Source organism: Tauraco erythrolophus, chromosome 8 (genome assembly GCF_009769465.1).
Source record: "Tauraco erythrolophus isolate bTauEry1 chromosome 8, bTauEry1.pri, whole genome shotgun sequence".
Taxonomy (NCBI): domain Eukaryota; kingdom Metazoa; phylum Chordata; class Aves; order Musophagiformes; family Musophagidae; genus Tauraco; species Tauraco erythrolophus.
In genome coordinates, this window is record NC_141472.1 from 18,571,558 (window position 1) to 18,587,172 (window position 15,615).

At 43.8% G+C, this 15,615-nt stretch overlaps 1 protein-coding gene across 1 annotated transcript in view; it reads left to right on the plus strand.

The window, feature by feature from the left end:
* Nucleotides 1-15,615, plus strand: part of LOC104379289 (titin-like) — a 129,879-nt gene that overhangs the window by 58,061 nt on the left and 56,203 nt on the right. Inside the window, 31 exon segments of the mRNA XM_086615890.1 lie at nucleotides 394-675; nucleotides 780-1,058; nucleotides 1,424-1,702; nucleotides 1,801-2,079; nucleotides 2,198-2,485; nucleotides 2,606-2,884; nucleotides 2,985-3,266; nucleotides 3,374-3,652; nucleotides 3,763-4,041; nucleotides 4,136-4,414; nucleotides 4,533-4,820; nucleotides 4,920-5,198; nucleotides 5,337-5,618; nucleotides 5,744-6,022; nucleotides 6,166-6,444; nucleotides 6,550-6,828; nucleotides 6,956-7,243; nucleotides 7,437-7,715; nucleotides 7,925-8,206; nucleotides 8,957-9,235; nucleotides 9,344-9,625; nucleotides 10,139-10,417; nucleotides 10,532-10,819; nucleotides 11,026-11,304; nucleotides 11,406-11,684; nucleotides 11,787-12,065; nucleotides 12,168-12,455; nucleotides 12,586-12,873; nucleotides 13,768-14,049; nucleotides 14,810-15,088; nucleotides 15,210-15,491. Coding sequence (XP_086472016.1) covers nucleotides 394-675; nucleotides 780-1,058; nucleotides 1,424-1,702; nucleotides 1,801-2,079; nucleotides 2,198-2,485; nucleotides 2,606-2,884; nucleotides 2,985-3,266; nucleotides 3,374-3,652; nucleotides 3,763-4,041; nucleotides 4,136-4,414; nucleotides 4,533-4,820; nucleotides 4,920-5,198; nucleotides 5,337-5,618; nucleotides 5,744-6,022; nucleotides 6,166-6,444; nucleotides 6,550-6,828; nucleotides 6,956-7,243; nucleotides 7,437-7,715; nucleotides 7,925-8,206; nucleotides 8,957-9,235; nucleotides 9,344-9,625; nucleotides 10,139-10,417; nucleotides 10,532-10,819; nucleotides 11,026-11,304; nucleotides 11,406-11,684; nucleotides 11,787-12,065; nucleotides 12,168-12,455; nucleotides 12,586-12,873; nucleotides 13,768-14,049; nucleotides 14,810-15,088; nucleotides 15,210-15,491 — 8,724 coding nt within the window.

Consider the following 15,615-nt stretch of genomic DNA (forward strand, 5'->3'; position numbering starts at 1 on the left):
GGAAGAGATGGATGGAGAGGGCAAGAGAAACCACAAGAACTGCAGCTCAGCAAAGATTATGCTGATTTTTCCTGAAGTCATGTTTTGTTCTTGCACTATGAACCAATCTTTCAAAGCTTTGCATTTCAGCCTTCTTTCCTTTTTCTCTTTCCTCTTTTCCTTTTCTCCTTTTACCTTTCCCTCCCTTTCCCTCCCTTTCCCTCCCTTTCCCTCCCTTTCCCTCCCTTTCCCTCCCTTTCCCTCCCTTTCCCTCCCCCTTCCTCCCCCTTCCTCCCCCTTCCTCCCCCTTCCTCCCCCTTCCTCCCCCTTCCTCCCCCTTCCTCCCCCTTCCTCCCCCTTCCTCCCCCTTCCTCCCCCTTCCTCCCCCTTCCTCCCCCTTCTTCCCATTTTTAGAACCACCATCCTTTGTGAAGAAGGTCGATCCATCTTACTTACTGACCCCAGGTGACTCTGCGCGCCTTCAATGCAAAATCAAAGGTTCTCCTGAAATCCAGGTTACTTGGTTCAAGAACAATAAAGAAATCCGTGAAAGCAACACACACAGGATGTCCTTTGTCAATTTGGTAGCTGTGTTAGATATTTTGGAGATGAAAGTTGATGACAGTGGAAGCTACTCATGTGAAGCTGTGAACGAGGTTGGAAGTGACAGCTGCACCACCGAAATAGTTGTCAAAGGTCTGTTCTTCTTGCTGCTGACAGTCCATTCTTGAGAAAAACCTTCCTTTCTTTTTTTTTTTTTTTTCCCATGGATGACTAATTCTTTCTCGCTGCTTTTATAGAGCCTCCATCTTTCATCCGAACACTTGAACCAGCAGAGGTAGTGAAGGGAACAAACACCGTTCTTCAGTGTGAGGTGGCTGGCACTGGACCATTTGAGATTAGCTGGTACAAAGACAAGAAACAGATTCGCAGTAGTAAAAAATACAGGTTGACCTCTCAGAAAGCTGTTATTTCTCTGGAGGTGTCCTCATTTAATAGTGCGGATGTCGGTGAATACGAATGTGTGATAGCTAACGAAGTCGGGAAGTGTGTATGCAGCGCAACATACATCTTGAAAGGTCAGTAGGAGAAAGAAAACTCCACTTAATGAAGGGATTGACAAGAACCTCTCATTTCTTAAAATGTCTTTTCTTTGTATTTGTGGGTGGCTAGGGAGGATGGGGAAGGAGAGTGTCTTCTTTGCTTAAAATTCTATGCATATCTAACTCTTATCTGCCATCAAACCTGTGAATTTAAAGGACATGGAGCTTAAAGGGCCATGCATTATCTTCCAGCTGGGAATGCAGCTTTTCTCCTTGTCTGCTCTTTAGCTTGTGCCATGTACTACACAGACTGTCTCAAAAAACTGTCTTTAAGCAGCAGATTTCATGCAATGATGTAAAAGCAGATGAGTATTTCTTCTTATCTCTTTTCTTTGAACTAGAACCACCAATTTTTGTTAAGAAAATCGAAAATGTGACAGCTCTGGCTGGAGATAGTGTTACATTACAGGCTGTGGTGAAGGGGTCAGAGCCTATTTCTGTGATGTGGATGAAAGGCAAAGACGTTATTCAAGATGATAACAAAGTGAGAGTGACATTTGAACATGGTCTAGCAACACTGCAAATTACTGGTGTCCAGCTGAGCTCTGGTGGCAAATACACCTGCGTGGCTGAGAATGATGCAGGAAGTCAGTCCTGCTTTGGTGAACTGGCAGTGAAAGGTCAGTGGAGTAGTGCCGTGATCCCTGCATTGTCTCCCATCTGAGAGGAAGAGAAATTTTCTTTTGTCCTTAACACCAATTGTTTAACTCTGTTGTAGAACCTGCCAAAATCATTGAAAAATCCGACTTGATCCAGGTAACAGCAGGGGAACCAGCCATTTTGGAGTACACTGTCACAGGCACACCAGAGCTAAAAACCAAATGGTTCAAAGATGGAAGGCCACTACCTGCCAGCAAAAAATATAGGATCAGCTTTAAAAATAATATTGCCCAGCTCAAGTTTTATGCCACTGAAATGCAGGACAGTGGCGAGTACACCTTTGAGATATCCAATGATGTGGGCATGAGCTCTTTTACTACCAGCTTCACTGTGCTAGGTTGGTACTGACTCTTTTCCAAGAGCCCCCTGCTGCTCTGCTCTGAGCCCAGCAGAGACAGAAGCAGAACTGCATACCTGTTTCACTCATGGTTTCTTTCATTTTTTTCACTCAACAGATCGCACTCTCCCTCCCTTCTTTACTAAACCACTGAGGAATATTGACAGCATCGTTAGCGCCTCGTGCCGCCTAGACTGCAAAATTTCAGGCTCTCTTCCAATGACTGTCTCTTGGTTTAAGCAGGACACTGAGATCACTTCAAGTGCCAAGTACACAGTACACTTTGCAGAAGGGTCTGCATCTTTGGAAATAAAACACCTAGACGCAAGTGATGCTGGAGTCTACATTTGCAGAGCCACAAATTCTGCTGGTAGCAAAGACAGCAGTAGCACTTTGTTTATAAAAGGTTTGGCAATTTGTTTAACATTTCTTGGAGCTTTACTTTTCATGTGATAATACTTTTCTTCCCTAAAGTGAAGGCCATGTGTCTTACTCTTCACAACTGTTTCCTTTCAATGCAATCTAGAGCCGCCCAGCTTCACTGTAGAACCAGACTCCCAAGATGTACTGCCTGCATCTACCGTACGTTTCAAAGGCATGTTTAAAGGCACGACACCACTGACAGTGAAATGGTTTAAAGGTGATACTGAGCTAGTGACAGGAGGAGCCTGCTACGTTATGACAGAAGCATTAGCAAGTTACTTGGAGCTTTACGCGGTCAAACCAACAGACTCAGGAAAATACACTTGCAAAGTCTCCAATGCAGCTGGTTCAGTAACATGCAGTGCAAACTTGTTTGTGAAAGGTTTGCGTTCTTACTGTCTTTTAAACTTTCAGCTGCTGGATTGAGCCAGTGGCACTCTTTCATGCCTTCTTTGTCCTCAACACTCTTCTTAAATCCACAGAACCTGCTGCCTTCAAGGAGAAACTAGAGCCAACCTATCTGGTAAAGAAAGGTGGATATGCTGAGCTGACCTGTGAAGTCACTGGTACTCCTGAGATTAAAATCACATGGTTCAAGGATGATAGAGAGCTAAAAGAAAGTGACAAATACAGGATGTCATTTGCAAAATCCTTGGCAATACTCTATCTTACAGAGGTTGAGACTGAAGACAGTGGGGAATATATTTGCGAGGCCAAAAATGATGCTGGAAAAGATATTTGCAGTAGCGTTGTTACAGTCAAAGGTGTGTGTGACATCCAGTTACTCAGTTTGTCTCTTTAAACTCAGTGCAGTTTTACAGACTTTGAAAGTATGATTAATACAAACTGCATTCTCTCTTTTGCACTGTAGAGTCACCTTATTTTAGCAAGGAGTTTCAATCCATGGAAGTCTTGAAGGATTCTGATGTGGTTTTGGAGTGTGAGGTGCTTGGCACACCTCCCTTTGAAGTGTTTTGGGTGAAAGATGATAAACCCGTGCGGAGCAGTAAGAAGCACAGAATAAGCATTGAGAAATCTTTGATTAGCCTCCACGTTTTCAGGTTTGATGCTTCTGATGTTGGCGAGTATCAATGTAGAGTAACAAATGATGTCGGGAGCTGCCTTTGCAGTTCAGAGGTCACACTGAAAGGTTAGTGTAAGGTGCAGAACACCACTAGCATGTTCTTATCCCAGTGTGGTTTCCATGCCACACTGTCATGCGCCAGACCCGTACTTACATAGCCACTTTCTTCCTGCCAGAGCCCCCGCAGTTCTTGAAGAGGATAGAAAACATTAGTTCCCTTCGAGGGGGAACAGTCGTGTTTCAGGCTGCTATTAAAGGCTCCTTGCCCATCACTGTGTCCTGGCTGAAAGACAATGATGAAGTGATTGAAGATAACAATATCAAAATGACCTTTGTGAACAATGTTGCCACTCTTCTGGTGAGGTCTATTGAACTGAAACACGATGGGAAATATTTCTGTCAGGCTAAAAATGAGGCGGGAATTCAGAGGTGTTCTGCTCTGCTGACTGTCAAAGGTTGGTCCTGCCCTAAGGGCTTGCAGTGATCTCAGACCATTCCCTTGTGATTTTTACAGATGCCCTTAACTGTCTGTCTCCTTGTTTACAACAGAACCTGCTACAATCGTGGACAAGGCTGTGTCAATAGATGTGACTGAGGGAGACCCAGCAACCTTGCAGTGCAAATTTTCGGGAACGAAAGATATTACAGCCAAATGGTTCAAAGATGGCAAGGAACTGATGTTAGGCCCAAAATACAAGATCAGTGTTACAGATACTGTCTCAGTCCTAAAGGTGCTTCATGCAGAAAAGAAAGATAGTGGGGAGTATGTTTTTGAGGTTCACAATGACGTTGGGAGCAGTAGCTGTTCTGCCACCATTAACGTCCTAGGTGTGTATGGGCTCTCTTTTATCACTGTTTTTACATACAAAATCTTTTCTCCTGAGCTGACATCTGCCACAATCAAGGCTGAATTTCATACTTTGTCTTTTTACTCTGTCTTGGATAGATCTCATTATACCACCGAAATTCACCAAAAAGCTCAAGAAAATGGACAGCATTAAGGGGTCTTTTGTTCACCTGGAATGCATAGTGTCTGGTTCACATCCTATAAGTATCCAGTGGTACAAGGATGGCCAAGAAATAACAGCAAGTGAAAAGCACAAATACTCTTTCCATGACAATACTGCATTTCTAGAAATCAATAAACTGGAAGGCACAGACAGTGGCTCTTACACCTGTGAAGCAACAAATAAGGCAGGAAGCAACCAATGCAGTGGCTTCTTAACAGTCAAAGGTTTGAGCTCCTTCTTTGTCTTGTGTTAGATCTCTCATTTTAATATTGGAATTCCCTTGTCTCAGAGTAATCCTCTTTATTCCTTTTTACATGTTATAGAACCGCCATATTTTGTGGAAAAACCCCAGTCCCAAGAGGTTGTGCCCAATGCTAGGGTTCAGTTCAAAGCACTGGTGAAAGGCTCTACTCCTCTGCAGATAAAGTGGTTTAAAGACAGCCAGGAGCTCCTCTCTGGAGCAAATCGATCTGTCTGGAAGGACGATACATCTAGTGTACTGGAGCTCTACTCAGCTAGAACATCTGATTCTGGGAACTACACTTGTCAGATAAGCAATGAAGTGGGGACTGCAACTTGCAAAGCAGCTCTGTTTGTAAAAGGTGTGCAACCCAATGTTCTTCTCATCTTCGTGGTTCTGATTTTTCTGTGCAATTTGGGGGGAGGGGGTAGGAAACCCTTGTATGTTTTTAAACCAGCTTGAATATTATAAAGCCTCACCTTTTCTGTCCATCTTCTAGAGCCCCCCAGATTTATTCAGATGCCAACTTCTGTAGTAGCTTTGCGTGAAGGACAGTCCACCACTTTTGAGTGCCAGGTAGTAGGCACACCAGAGATCCACGTCACATGGTACCTGGATGGGAATGAAGTGACTGACCAAGCTAAGTACGGCATTTCCTTCATAGACGGTTTAGCCACTTTGAAAGTCACTCAAGCCAGAGTGTCTGATAGTGGGATTTACGTTTGTGAAGCCCATAATGATGCAGGTAGTGAGAGCTGCAGCATCGAGCTGAAAGTAAAAGGTTGGTTCTGAACATCTTGTCATCATCCAGCTATGTGACATAGCTGGGATGGTGGAGTAGGGGAGACTTCTCCCCTCAAAACCATTCAAGGTTACTACCTACTTTCCCCTCTTTCCTCTTTGTAGAGCCTCCAACATTTGTTCGGGAGTTGAGACCCACTGAGGTAGTGAAGGGTTTGGAGGCCACACTTGAGTGTGAAGTGACTGGTACTCCTCCATTTGAAGTGAAGTGGCTGAAGAACAATAAGGAGATGTTCAGCAGCAAGAAATATGCTATCTCCACCAAAGAATCAGTATTCACTCTTACTGTGACTAACTGTGATGTCTCAGATGTTGGTGAATATCAGTGTATTATATCAAATGAAGGTGGGAGCTGTTCTTGCAGCACAAGGCTCAGTTTGAAAGGTCAGTCCTCCAGGAAGCATACCCTAAACATTACATTCCCTGGCTAAACTGTAGTGACTAGGATAACTTTAAATGATCTCTCCTTCCCCTCTTCCCTTTCCATGACTTCTCTTCCAAACAACAAACAAAATTTCACACCACAGAACCGCCATCCTTCGTGAAGAAGCTGGAGAATGTCACTAGTGTTTTGAAAGGTACCACGTTCTTCCAGTGTGTTGTAGCAGGCGCTCAGCCCTTATCTGTGTCATGGATAAAAGATGAGAAAATACTAGAAGATGATGAGCATCACCATGTTACCTTTGAAAACAACGTGGCCACACTGAAACTTACCAATGTTGACCTCAGCCACAGAGGGAGATACACCTGCCAGGCAAAGAATGAGTCTGGCATGGACAAGTGCTTTGCTTTGCTTTTTGTACAAGGTGTGTACAAGATGTGACCCTTCAAGCTTGTCTTTGATGAGTACTTAGAAAGTCAGTCCCCTATCTGTGTAGCTAACTGCCATTTTTGTACACTTTATACCTCAGAGCCTGCACGGATCATAGAAAAGGCTAAATCGCTTAAAGTCACTGAAAGAGACCCCGTGACTTTGGAGTGTACTGTGGCTGGGACACCAGAGCTCCGAATAAGATGGTATAAAGATGGCAAACAACTCCTGCCCAGTAGATACTACACAATGAGCTTTGAAAACAATGTGGCCAGTTTCAGGATTGAACCTGTATCAAAGGAGGATAGTGGTACATACAGTTTCAAGGTTGAAAATGACTTCGGAAGTAGCACATGTGAAGCTGTTCTGACTGTGCTAGGTTTGTATCGTCAATTGGCAAATTCGCCAATCCAGCAGCCAGGGAATGAAAAAATAATAATCTTTATTTATGAAAGATATGCAAGAAGATAACCAGTGTTTTTTTCACCATTTTTTGTGTCGGGCAGATCAATCAATTCCTCCTGCATTTATCAAAAAGCTAACCAAAAAGGATACTGTTCTGGGATCTTCTATCCAAATGGAGTGCAAAGTTTCTGGGTCGCTCCCCATTACTGCAAAATGGTTTAAGGATGGAAATGAGATAACCGACAGCGCAAAATATAGAAGCCTGTGCCATGAGAACACTGTGTCACTTGAGATTGCTAATCTAGAGCTGGCAGACAGTGCAAATTACACATGCAGTGTCTCTAATGTTGCCGGGAACGATTCTTGCAGTGCTGTCCTGACTGTGAAAGGTTTGAAACTCTTTTACTATTTCTTATTTGTGATAGATGCTGGGAAAATATCTTAAATCTTATGCTAACATAACACTCTTATACCTCTTAATATTAATGCTGAAAACTTGGTCTCCTTGCTTGCCTCACTAATTTTCTTCAATCTTAGACATTTCTGATGTAACTGAAAATTTCTTTTTCTTAAAAACTGCAGAACCACCAAGCTTCTTAGTAAAACCTGAAAGCCAGCAAGCCATTCCAGATTCCACAGTGGAGTTTAAGGCCACACTAAAAGGAACACCACCCTTTACAGTAAAGTGGTTCAAAGAAGACTTGCAACTTATATCTGGTTCAACTTGTTTGATGGGGATTGAAGGGTCAACTGGGTTCTTAACCCTCTATTCAGTGGATACTTCTAGGAGTGGGCACTACACTTGCCACGTTTCAAATGACGTTGGCAGTGATTCTTGCACTACAACATTGATGGTAACAGGTGTGCACTCTTGCTTGTTTTGTTACAGTCTTTTCGTCTATTTCTTTTATTTCCTTTTTGCCAAGCCCATCTCCGTGATCTTGGATGCACTTCTAAAGTGTATTGCCTACCCTGTGTTTGCAACCTACAGTTGTTTGGCTTTTTTCCCCTCCTCTTTTCTTTCCAGTATTAATTCAGACCTACCTGACCCCATTTTTCTGTTTTTTTAGAACCACCTAAGTTTGCTAAGAAGCTAGAGGCAGCAAAAGTAGTCAAGCAGGGTGACTCTGCCCGGCTTGAGTGCAAAGTAAGTGGATCTCCAGAGATGAAAGTAGTGTGGTTCAGAAATGACCATGAAATTGTTGCCAGTGAAAAATTCCGGATGTCATTCATTGATTCTGTGGCCGTGCTTGAAATGAATCATCTCAGTACTGATGAGAGTGGCGACTACATCTGTGAAGCTCACAACCCTGCCGGCAAGGCCAGCTGTAGCACTAAAGTCACAGTGAAAGGTTAGCTGTCCTCTTGTTCTCTGACTAAATCCTACTTTCCCCTGGTGATTTTATCCCTTGGAAATCCACAGGAACATGAGATTAATTTCTTATTTATGGATGCCTCATCCCTGGAGATGGTGAAGGCCAGGTTGGATAAGGCTTTGAGCAACCTGATCTAGTGGAAGGTGTCCCTGCCCATGGCAGAGGGGTTGGAACTAGATGATCTTTAAGGTCCCTTCCAACCCAGATGATTCTATGATTCTATGACTGCCTTTTTCTTCATGTCACATTTGTTTCTTGAGTCTTTCTCACTCCCTCTGTCAGGGTCTGAACAAGACAGGTGTTGTTAATGCAGATGAGTCCTAAGCTAGGTGTTCCTCAGTTCTATGATTGTTAAGAGTCCAAGACAGATGATAGTGGGAGTTATTACATCAAGGAAGTGAACTATGAAGAAAAAGAACAGACCTAAACAGATCAATGTCCAATCTACATCCTGTATTTGAGACTATTACCAGCTAAATGAGACTTGTACCCTCTCTGCCAAGGGTCACCCCTCTGTTTACCTTTTCTACAGAGGAGCTAAGAGCTCTGAGTGCTCACCTACCTGCAAGATCATTTCATAATGTGCCAAGAAAATGGGGAGAGTCCTTGTCCATTCTGTTGATTTTCTCAGTAGTCTCATTGTGTAGAAGCTGGTATCAGTAAACTGTTTGTTGGTCAAATAACTCCAGACTCCTTTCTAAAAATATTCCTTTCTTCCCTTGTTAGAACCTCCTGTCTTTAGCAGGAAGCCCTCTCCAGTAGACATGCTCAAGGGAACTGAGGTTAGCCTGGAATGCGAGATCTCAGGAACACCACCATTTGACGTTACCTGGTACAAAGACAGAAGACAAATCCGCAGCAGTAAGAAGTATAAGGTTACAGCCAAAAACTACCATACAAGCGTTCGCATTCTTAATGTTGAAGCTGCAGATGTTGGTGAATACCAGTGCAAAGCACAGAATGACGTAGGAAGTGACAGTTGTCTTTGCACTGTGAAGCTGAAAGGTAAAGTATTAGCACGTATGCCTTCTGCAGTGCTCCCACTGGCACTGCATTGCTCTTCTTTATATGGATGCTGTGAGTATTTACTGTAACTATATATTTCTTCTTCAGAGCCACCAAAATTCTTGACTAAAATAAACAGTGTGACTGTTGTGGTTGGTGAACCGGTAGAGTTACAAGCAAGAGTGGAGGGCTCCCAGCCGATTTCTGTGCAGTGGCTTAAAGACAAAGAGGAAATTATTAGAGAAAGTGAAAACACGAAGATCACATTTATGGAAAATATTGCAACTTTACAACTTGTGCACACAGAGACAAGCAATGCTGGAAAATACATCTGTCAGATAAGAAATGATGCTGGAAGTCGTGAATGCATGGCTACCTTAACTATTCTAGGTTGGTAAAAAGCACAAGTTTGTAAAAGATTATTTTAAAGTTAGGAACTTAGCTATTTAGTGTTAGCTGTGTTCTTTGCTTGTGCCTCTGAGTTCAAAACAATCAAAACAGAGAATCATTGTGTCCCCAACAAGCAGTAGTCACGTTCCTTATTTCCAGTTGTCCAGGGATAGGGGTGAAAGGAACCACAGGCCTCTACACTGTGATGGGATACAGTTGACCGGATTTCTCAGTCATGTCTTCTTCTCATGCCTGCTTGGAGAGGAAGACAGTTGCATTTCTCTCCTAGGGGTTTAAGAATATTTTTACTTCATTTTGGAGAGCGTCTGACATTCCAGTTTAGGGTAGAACAAAGGATGGAAAAAACAGAGCTGAAAAAATTCCCTAGTCCAGCAAACTTGAGATATCTTTAGTATCAAATGTGTAAGCTGCATCTTATAGTGCTATAATACTTATAGCTAGTACTAATCAAATCCTGTTTTCACCATACAAGTTACCCATTTCTCCTTCCAGAGCCTGCAGTCATTGTAGAGAAAGCAGAGCCAATGAGAGTTACTATAGGAGACGCCTGTACTTTGGAGTGCAAAGTGGCAGGCACACCAGAGCTTTCCACTGGGTGGTTCAAGGATGGCAAAGAACTGACCAGCAGCCAAAAATACAGAATTACTTTCCTCAATAAAGTTTCTACACTTAAAATTATGGATGCAGAAAAGGAAGATGGTGGATTGTACACTTTTGCAGTGCAGAACGACGTGGGGAAAAGCAGTTGCACAGCATCGGTTGATGTTTTAGGTTGGTTGCGTCAAAAAGTACAAAAACTTTCTTTTGGTCATGTTCTCTTTCCTTTCTTCCATTCCTTTCCTCCTTTTCTCTCTAACCATGGATTTTTTATATTCTCTTATACAGATCGAATCATTCCTCCTTCTTTCACAAGAAAACTAAAGGAAACCCCTTGTGTCCTGGGTTCCTCAGCATTGCTGGAATGCAAAGTGTCAGGTTCACCTCCTATTTCTGTTGCCTGGTTCCAAAATGGACTAAAGTTAGTCAATGGGGAAAAACATCAAATCTCCTTTTCGGATAACCTATGTATTTTAGAAGTGAATTCACTGAGTGACTCAGATACTGGAACTTACACCTGCAAAGCTACCAACATAGCTGGTTCAGATGAATGCAGTGCTGTATTGACCGTACAAGGTCAGTGTATGATGGTCAGGAAGCTCTCTGATCTATTCTTTTCTCTTTATCTCTTGAAATTACCTGTGATCTTTTGTAAATATACTCGGGGAAAATTATTGACTGGAAAATAAACTTTTTATTCTGTATCTTCAGTATATGTGTGGAAATGCCACGGTTATGCTGTAGCAACCCGTCTTATCTCTCTTTTTCTCTTGTGTGTTTAGAACCACCTTCTTTTGAGAGGACACCAGAGCCTCTGGATGTCTTGCCAGGCACAAGCATCACTTTTACATGTGTTATCAGAGGAACCCCTCCTTTTAAGGTGAACTGGTTTAGAGGGGCCAATGAGCTCGTGCCAGGGGACAAATGCAATATCTACTTGGAGGACTCCATTGTGGAGCTTGAGTTATTTGATGTAACTCCTCTCCAAAGTGGAGAGTACACTTGTCTGGTGACTAATGATGCTGGCAGGGCAAATTGTACAACACGCCTTACAGTAAAAGGTTTGTAAAGATTGCTTCTCCCTATTTACCTTAAAATATTGTTTTCTTCCCTCCAATTGTCCTGCTGTGCTCAACCTTTGTGACTTCTTACCCTTTATTAGAGCCGGCTGTCTTTGTGAAGAAACTGAGTGATCAATACGTGGAGCCTGGCAAGCCCATCATCCTGGAGGGCGCTTACACAGGCAGCCTGCCCATCTCTGTGACATGGAAGAAGAACGGCCATGCCATCACTCAATCTCAGAAGTGTAGCATCACCACCACAGAGAAATCCTGCATCCTGGAAATACTTGACAGCACCAAAGAAGATGCAGGAGAGTACACTTGCCATGTTGAAAATGAGGCAGGAAGAGATGTTTGTGAGGCTGTAGTCTCTACCCTAGGTGTGTGCTCTCTTTGCTTCTTTTTCTTGCCTGTTATTTCAAGTGTATGCTTTTCAAGGCCTGGCACTATAATGAGCCTATCTAATTGCTTCTGTTTTTTAGAACCTCCCTATTTTATCACACACTTGGAACCTCTTGAGGTGTCAGTTGGGGATTATACAACATTGCAATGCCGTGTTGCTGGAACACCAGAAATCACTGTGTCTTGGTACAAAGGTGATACAAAACTCAGATCTACTCCTGAGTACAAAGTGTTCTTTAAAGACAACGTTGCTACGCTTATTGTCAACAAAGCGGCTAGCAATGACAGTGGAGAATATATCTGCAAGGCAGAAAACAGTGTAGGAACTGCGTCTACAAAGGCTCTCTTAACAGTTCAAGGTGATGATTTTATATTAGCTTGCTACAAATTCTTTTACTCTTGTAAAACTATAAAAAAATTGCATCCTGGGTCATATATATCCTTTACTCACTTTCTTCTAGAGCGCAAACGACCACCTTCCTTTGCAAGACAATTAAAGGACATCGAGCACCCTGTTGGTTTACCCCTTAAATTTATGTGTCGGCTCAATGGCTCAGAACCCATTACTGTGGCTTGGCATAAAGATGGTGTGCTGCTAAGCGACGACCACAATGTGCACACATCCTTTGTAGATAATGTTGCAGTGTTGCAACTGGTGCGAACCGAGATGAATCATACCGGGCAGTACTCCTGTACAGCCACCAATGCTGTCGGCACTGCCACCTCAAGTGCTAGGCTCACAGTGGCAGGTGTGTTGACTTAAAAACTTTTGCCTGGATCACAGGCTCCCCTTCCCATTTCATGCATGAGATGGTATCTGTGTGTTGGATTAACTTTTTCTTGAGGTATGAATATTACACTGTTTTCTTGTGTTTCTAGAACCCAAACAAGCACCTGTCTTTGACACCAAACCAGAATCTATTGATGTACCTTTTGGAGAAAGCGCTGACTTTGAATGCCATGTTACCGGAGCCCAGCCGATACATGTCACGTGGTCCAAGGATGGTCGGGAGATCCGAACTGGAGCAAACTTCAATATTACCTTTGTAGCCAACACAGCTCACCTTCGAGTGTTCAGAGTGGGTAAAGGAGACTCTGGACAATATACTTGCCAAGCTAGTAATGAAGCTGGGAAAGCCTTTTGCTCGGCCCAACTGAGTGTCAAAGGTATTAAGATTAAGTCACTTTCATTAGTGTGTTTTCTTTTTCTTGAGCGGAAACCTCTTTGTTACTGAGTGTCATCTTCCACTCTTTCCAGTTTGGAAATACATAGAAAGCAGCTTTCCAGAAAGCAGACATATACCATGTGGTGACCTTCTCTTATCATACTGGGTGACAGTAGAAGCCTCCTGCAAAATCTCCAAGGGGAAAGGTCCCCTTGTGAAACTGTTTGTATGGAGAGTTACACTCGCCCTGCTTTTTACTTTGGTATTAGTGCTTGGACTGCAGTCACAGTGGTATTTACACATGGCAACTACTATATGGAAAACAGTGATACAGTAAATACAACTACCTTGCATTTTGTAGGCCAGCATTGGTGACTCTTTCAGATTTTCTAAGATTTCAATTGGAGTTCCGAATTGCTGCTTTAATCTAGACTATGAATCACTGAAGTTCTTCATGCCGAAATATACTTTAAAGATGTGTAAGCAAGTGAAACTATCCCTACCGTGTTTCTGCTGCTCCGGGGGCTGAAGGGCTTGTTAAATCTCTCATGCTGGCCTAGGGATAGTTTCGCCCCTCAAAGGTGACAGCAAAATTTCCCTTGGGTGAAGCAATCCTCCTTTGCGTGTTTTTTACAGCTTCAACTGTCTGACTCAGCAGACTCTGGGGTTGGCAGATCATAGTTTTGGTTGTTGTATTTGCCTTCGCCTTCTTTTCTCTGTCTTGTGTCTTTCCTTGAGATGGAATTCTAGTTGGGGATACGGCCAGCTGCTGTAGCAGCTGTAGTTTGTTGTGCCTCAATGCTCTTGCGCTCCCCGTAACTCTTGCTCAGTGCTGTAGTCTTCACACGGCAAACAGGTATTCTGTCACTCTGTACATACTTATTCTGTTCTGCAGAACCTCCCAAGTTCATCAAGAAGCCTGAAGCTTTGCGGTTTGTGAAGCAGGGGGATACAGTTCAACTTGAATGTAAAATCAGCGGCACACCTGAGATCAGAACCACGTGGTACAAAAATGATCAGGCACTCCAGGCAAGCGACAGGCTCCACATGTCCTTTGTAGACTCCATGGCAATGCTCACCATCTTGGGTGCCAACACTGAAGATGCCGGCGATTACATATGTGAAGCCCATAACTCTGCCGGCACAGCCAGCTGCAGCACTTCAGTCGCCGTGAAAGGTTAGCAGCATGGCTCCACACACCACCAGAATCCCTGGCATCTGGACTCATTCCCATCTGCACAACCCCCTGGATGGGGAGCCACTGCTGTGGCAGTTGGTGGCTGCTGGTGCAACGTCTCTCCAGCTGCTCTCACATTCAAATGCTGCTGTGTTTTAAGCAGCAGACACCAGGCAGGAAATAGTGGTGGGCGTTCAGCACTGTGCAGCCTTTCTCTTCTCTTTCCATTTAAGTCGATTGCAACCTGAATAAGGCAAGCTTGTCAGGTCACAAGGGAAGCATGGATTAGACAGAGCACCAGCCACGGTGAAGGAGCTGGGCATACTTTGCAGGCATCCCTCTGCCTCCCCCTTTATACACAGTGGTCCTGACAGGAATGAAATTTAAGACGGAAGAGGAGGCTGTGTTGCTGAGTCTCACTGATGGTAGCTTTCATGACTGGAAAGAGGTGGGGAAAGCTGGATTGCAGTCCTGGAGAGAGGGGAGAGTGGCTTTTGGGGAGGGGCACTGAGCACTGACACCAAACAGGTGCAGAAGTGTCACATTTTCTGTCCTTGGAACCCTGAGTACTGGGATGATTTGCTGGGAGATGCTGGGGGTTCAGCATTTTTTAGAGATGAGGCCACATATCTGGAAGCTAAATATTGGTTTACAAGAATAAGTGTAGGCCTCCTTCCTGAATATGTTGCCTCCTGCTACTCTCCTGAAACCCACCCAGGGAAGCAGGCTCACGCATTATGTTGTGATTCTTTTTTTATAGAACCACCTGTTTTTAGCAAGGTGCCGAGCCCCGTGGACACACTTAAAGGCTCAGATGTTATCCTCCAGTGTGAGATAGCAGGGACTCCACCCTTTGAGGTGGCATGGTTCAAGGACCGGAGGCAGGTCAGGAGCAGCAAGAAGTTCAAGGTGACAGCAAAGCACTCCGTTGCCAGTCTTCATATTCTCAATCTGGAATCTCAAGATACTGGAGAATACCAATGCAAAGCTATGAATGAGGTGGGAAGCGACACTTGCACTTGCCCAGTGAAATTCAAAGGTTTGTACGCTAAAGGATCAATAGCATCACCGCTGTCTTTCTTGGTCTCCTGACTGTCCCTTTTTCAAGCAGGCATGCATGATTAATTAACCCTCCTCTGCCTCCTTGTTTTTGCTGTCAGAACCCCCACGCTTTGCCAAGAAACTGAGTGACACTGCGATCTTCGTCGGGGAGCCAACAGCCCTGCAGGCAGTGGTGGAAGGATCCCCACCAATTTCTGTTGTCTGGCTCAAGGACAAGGGTGAAGTTATTAGGGAGAGTGAAAATGTCCAAATGTGGTTTATGGACAACATTGCAACTCTTGAGATTGCCAGTGCAGAGGGAGCTGATGTTGGGAAGTACATCTGCCAGATCAAAAATGATGCTGGCATGCGGGAGTGCTCTGCCTTTTTACAAGTTCTAGGTGGGTATAGCCTGCTTTGCAGGTACTCTATCTTACAGCTTGCACAATTGCCTCTACTAGCCTTTGCTTTCTGCTTATGTCTTGTGCTCACTGGTTTGCAAGTAGATTTCCTGGTGACACACAT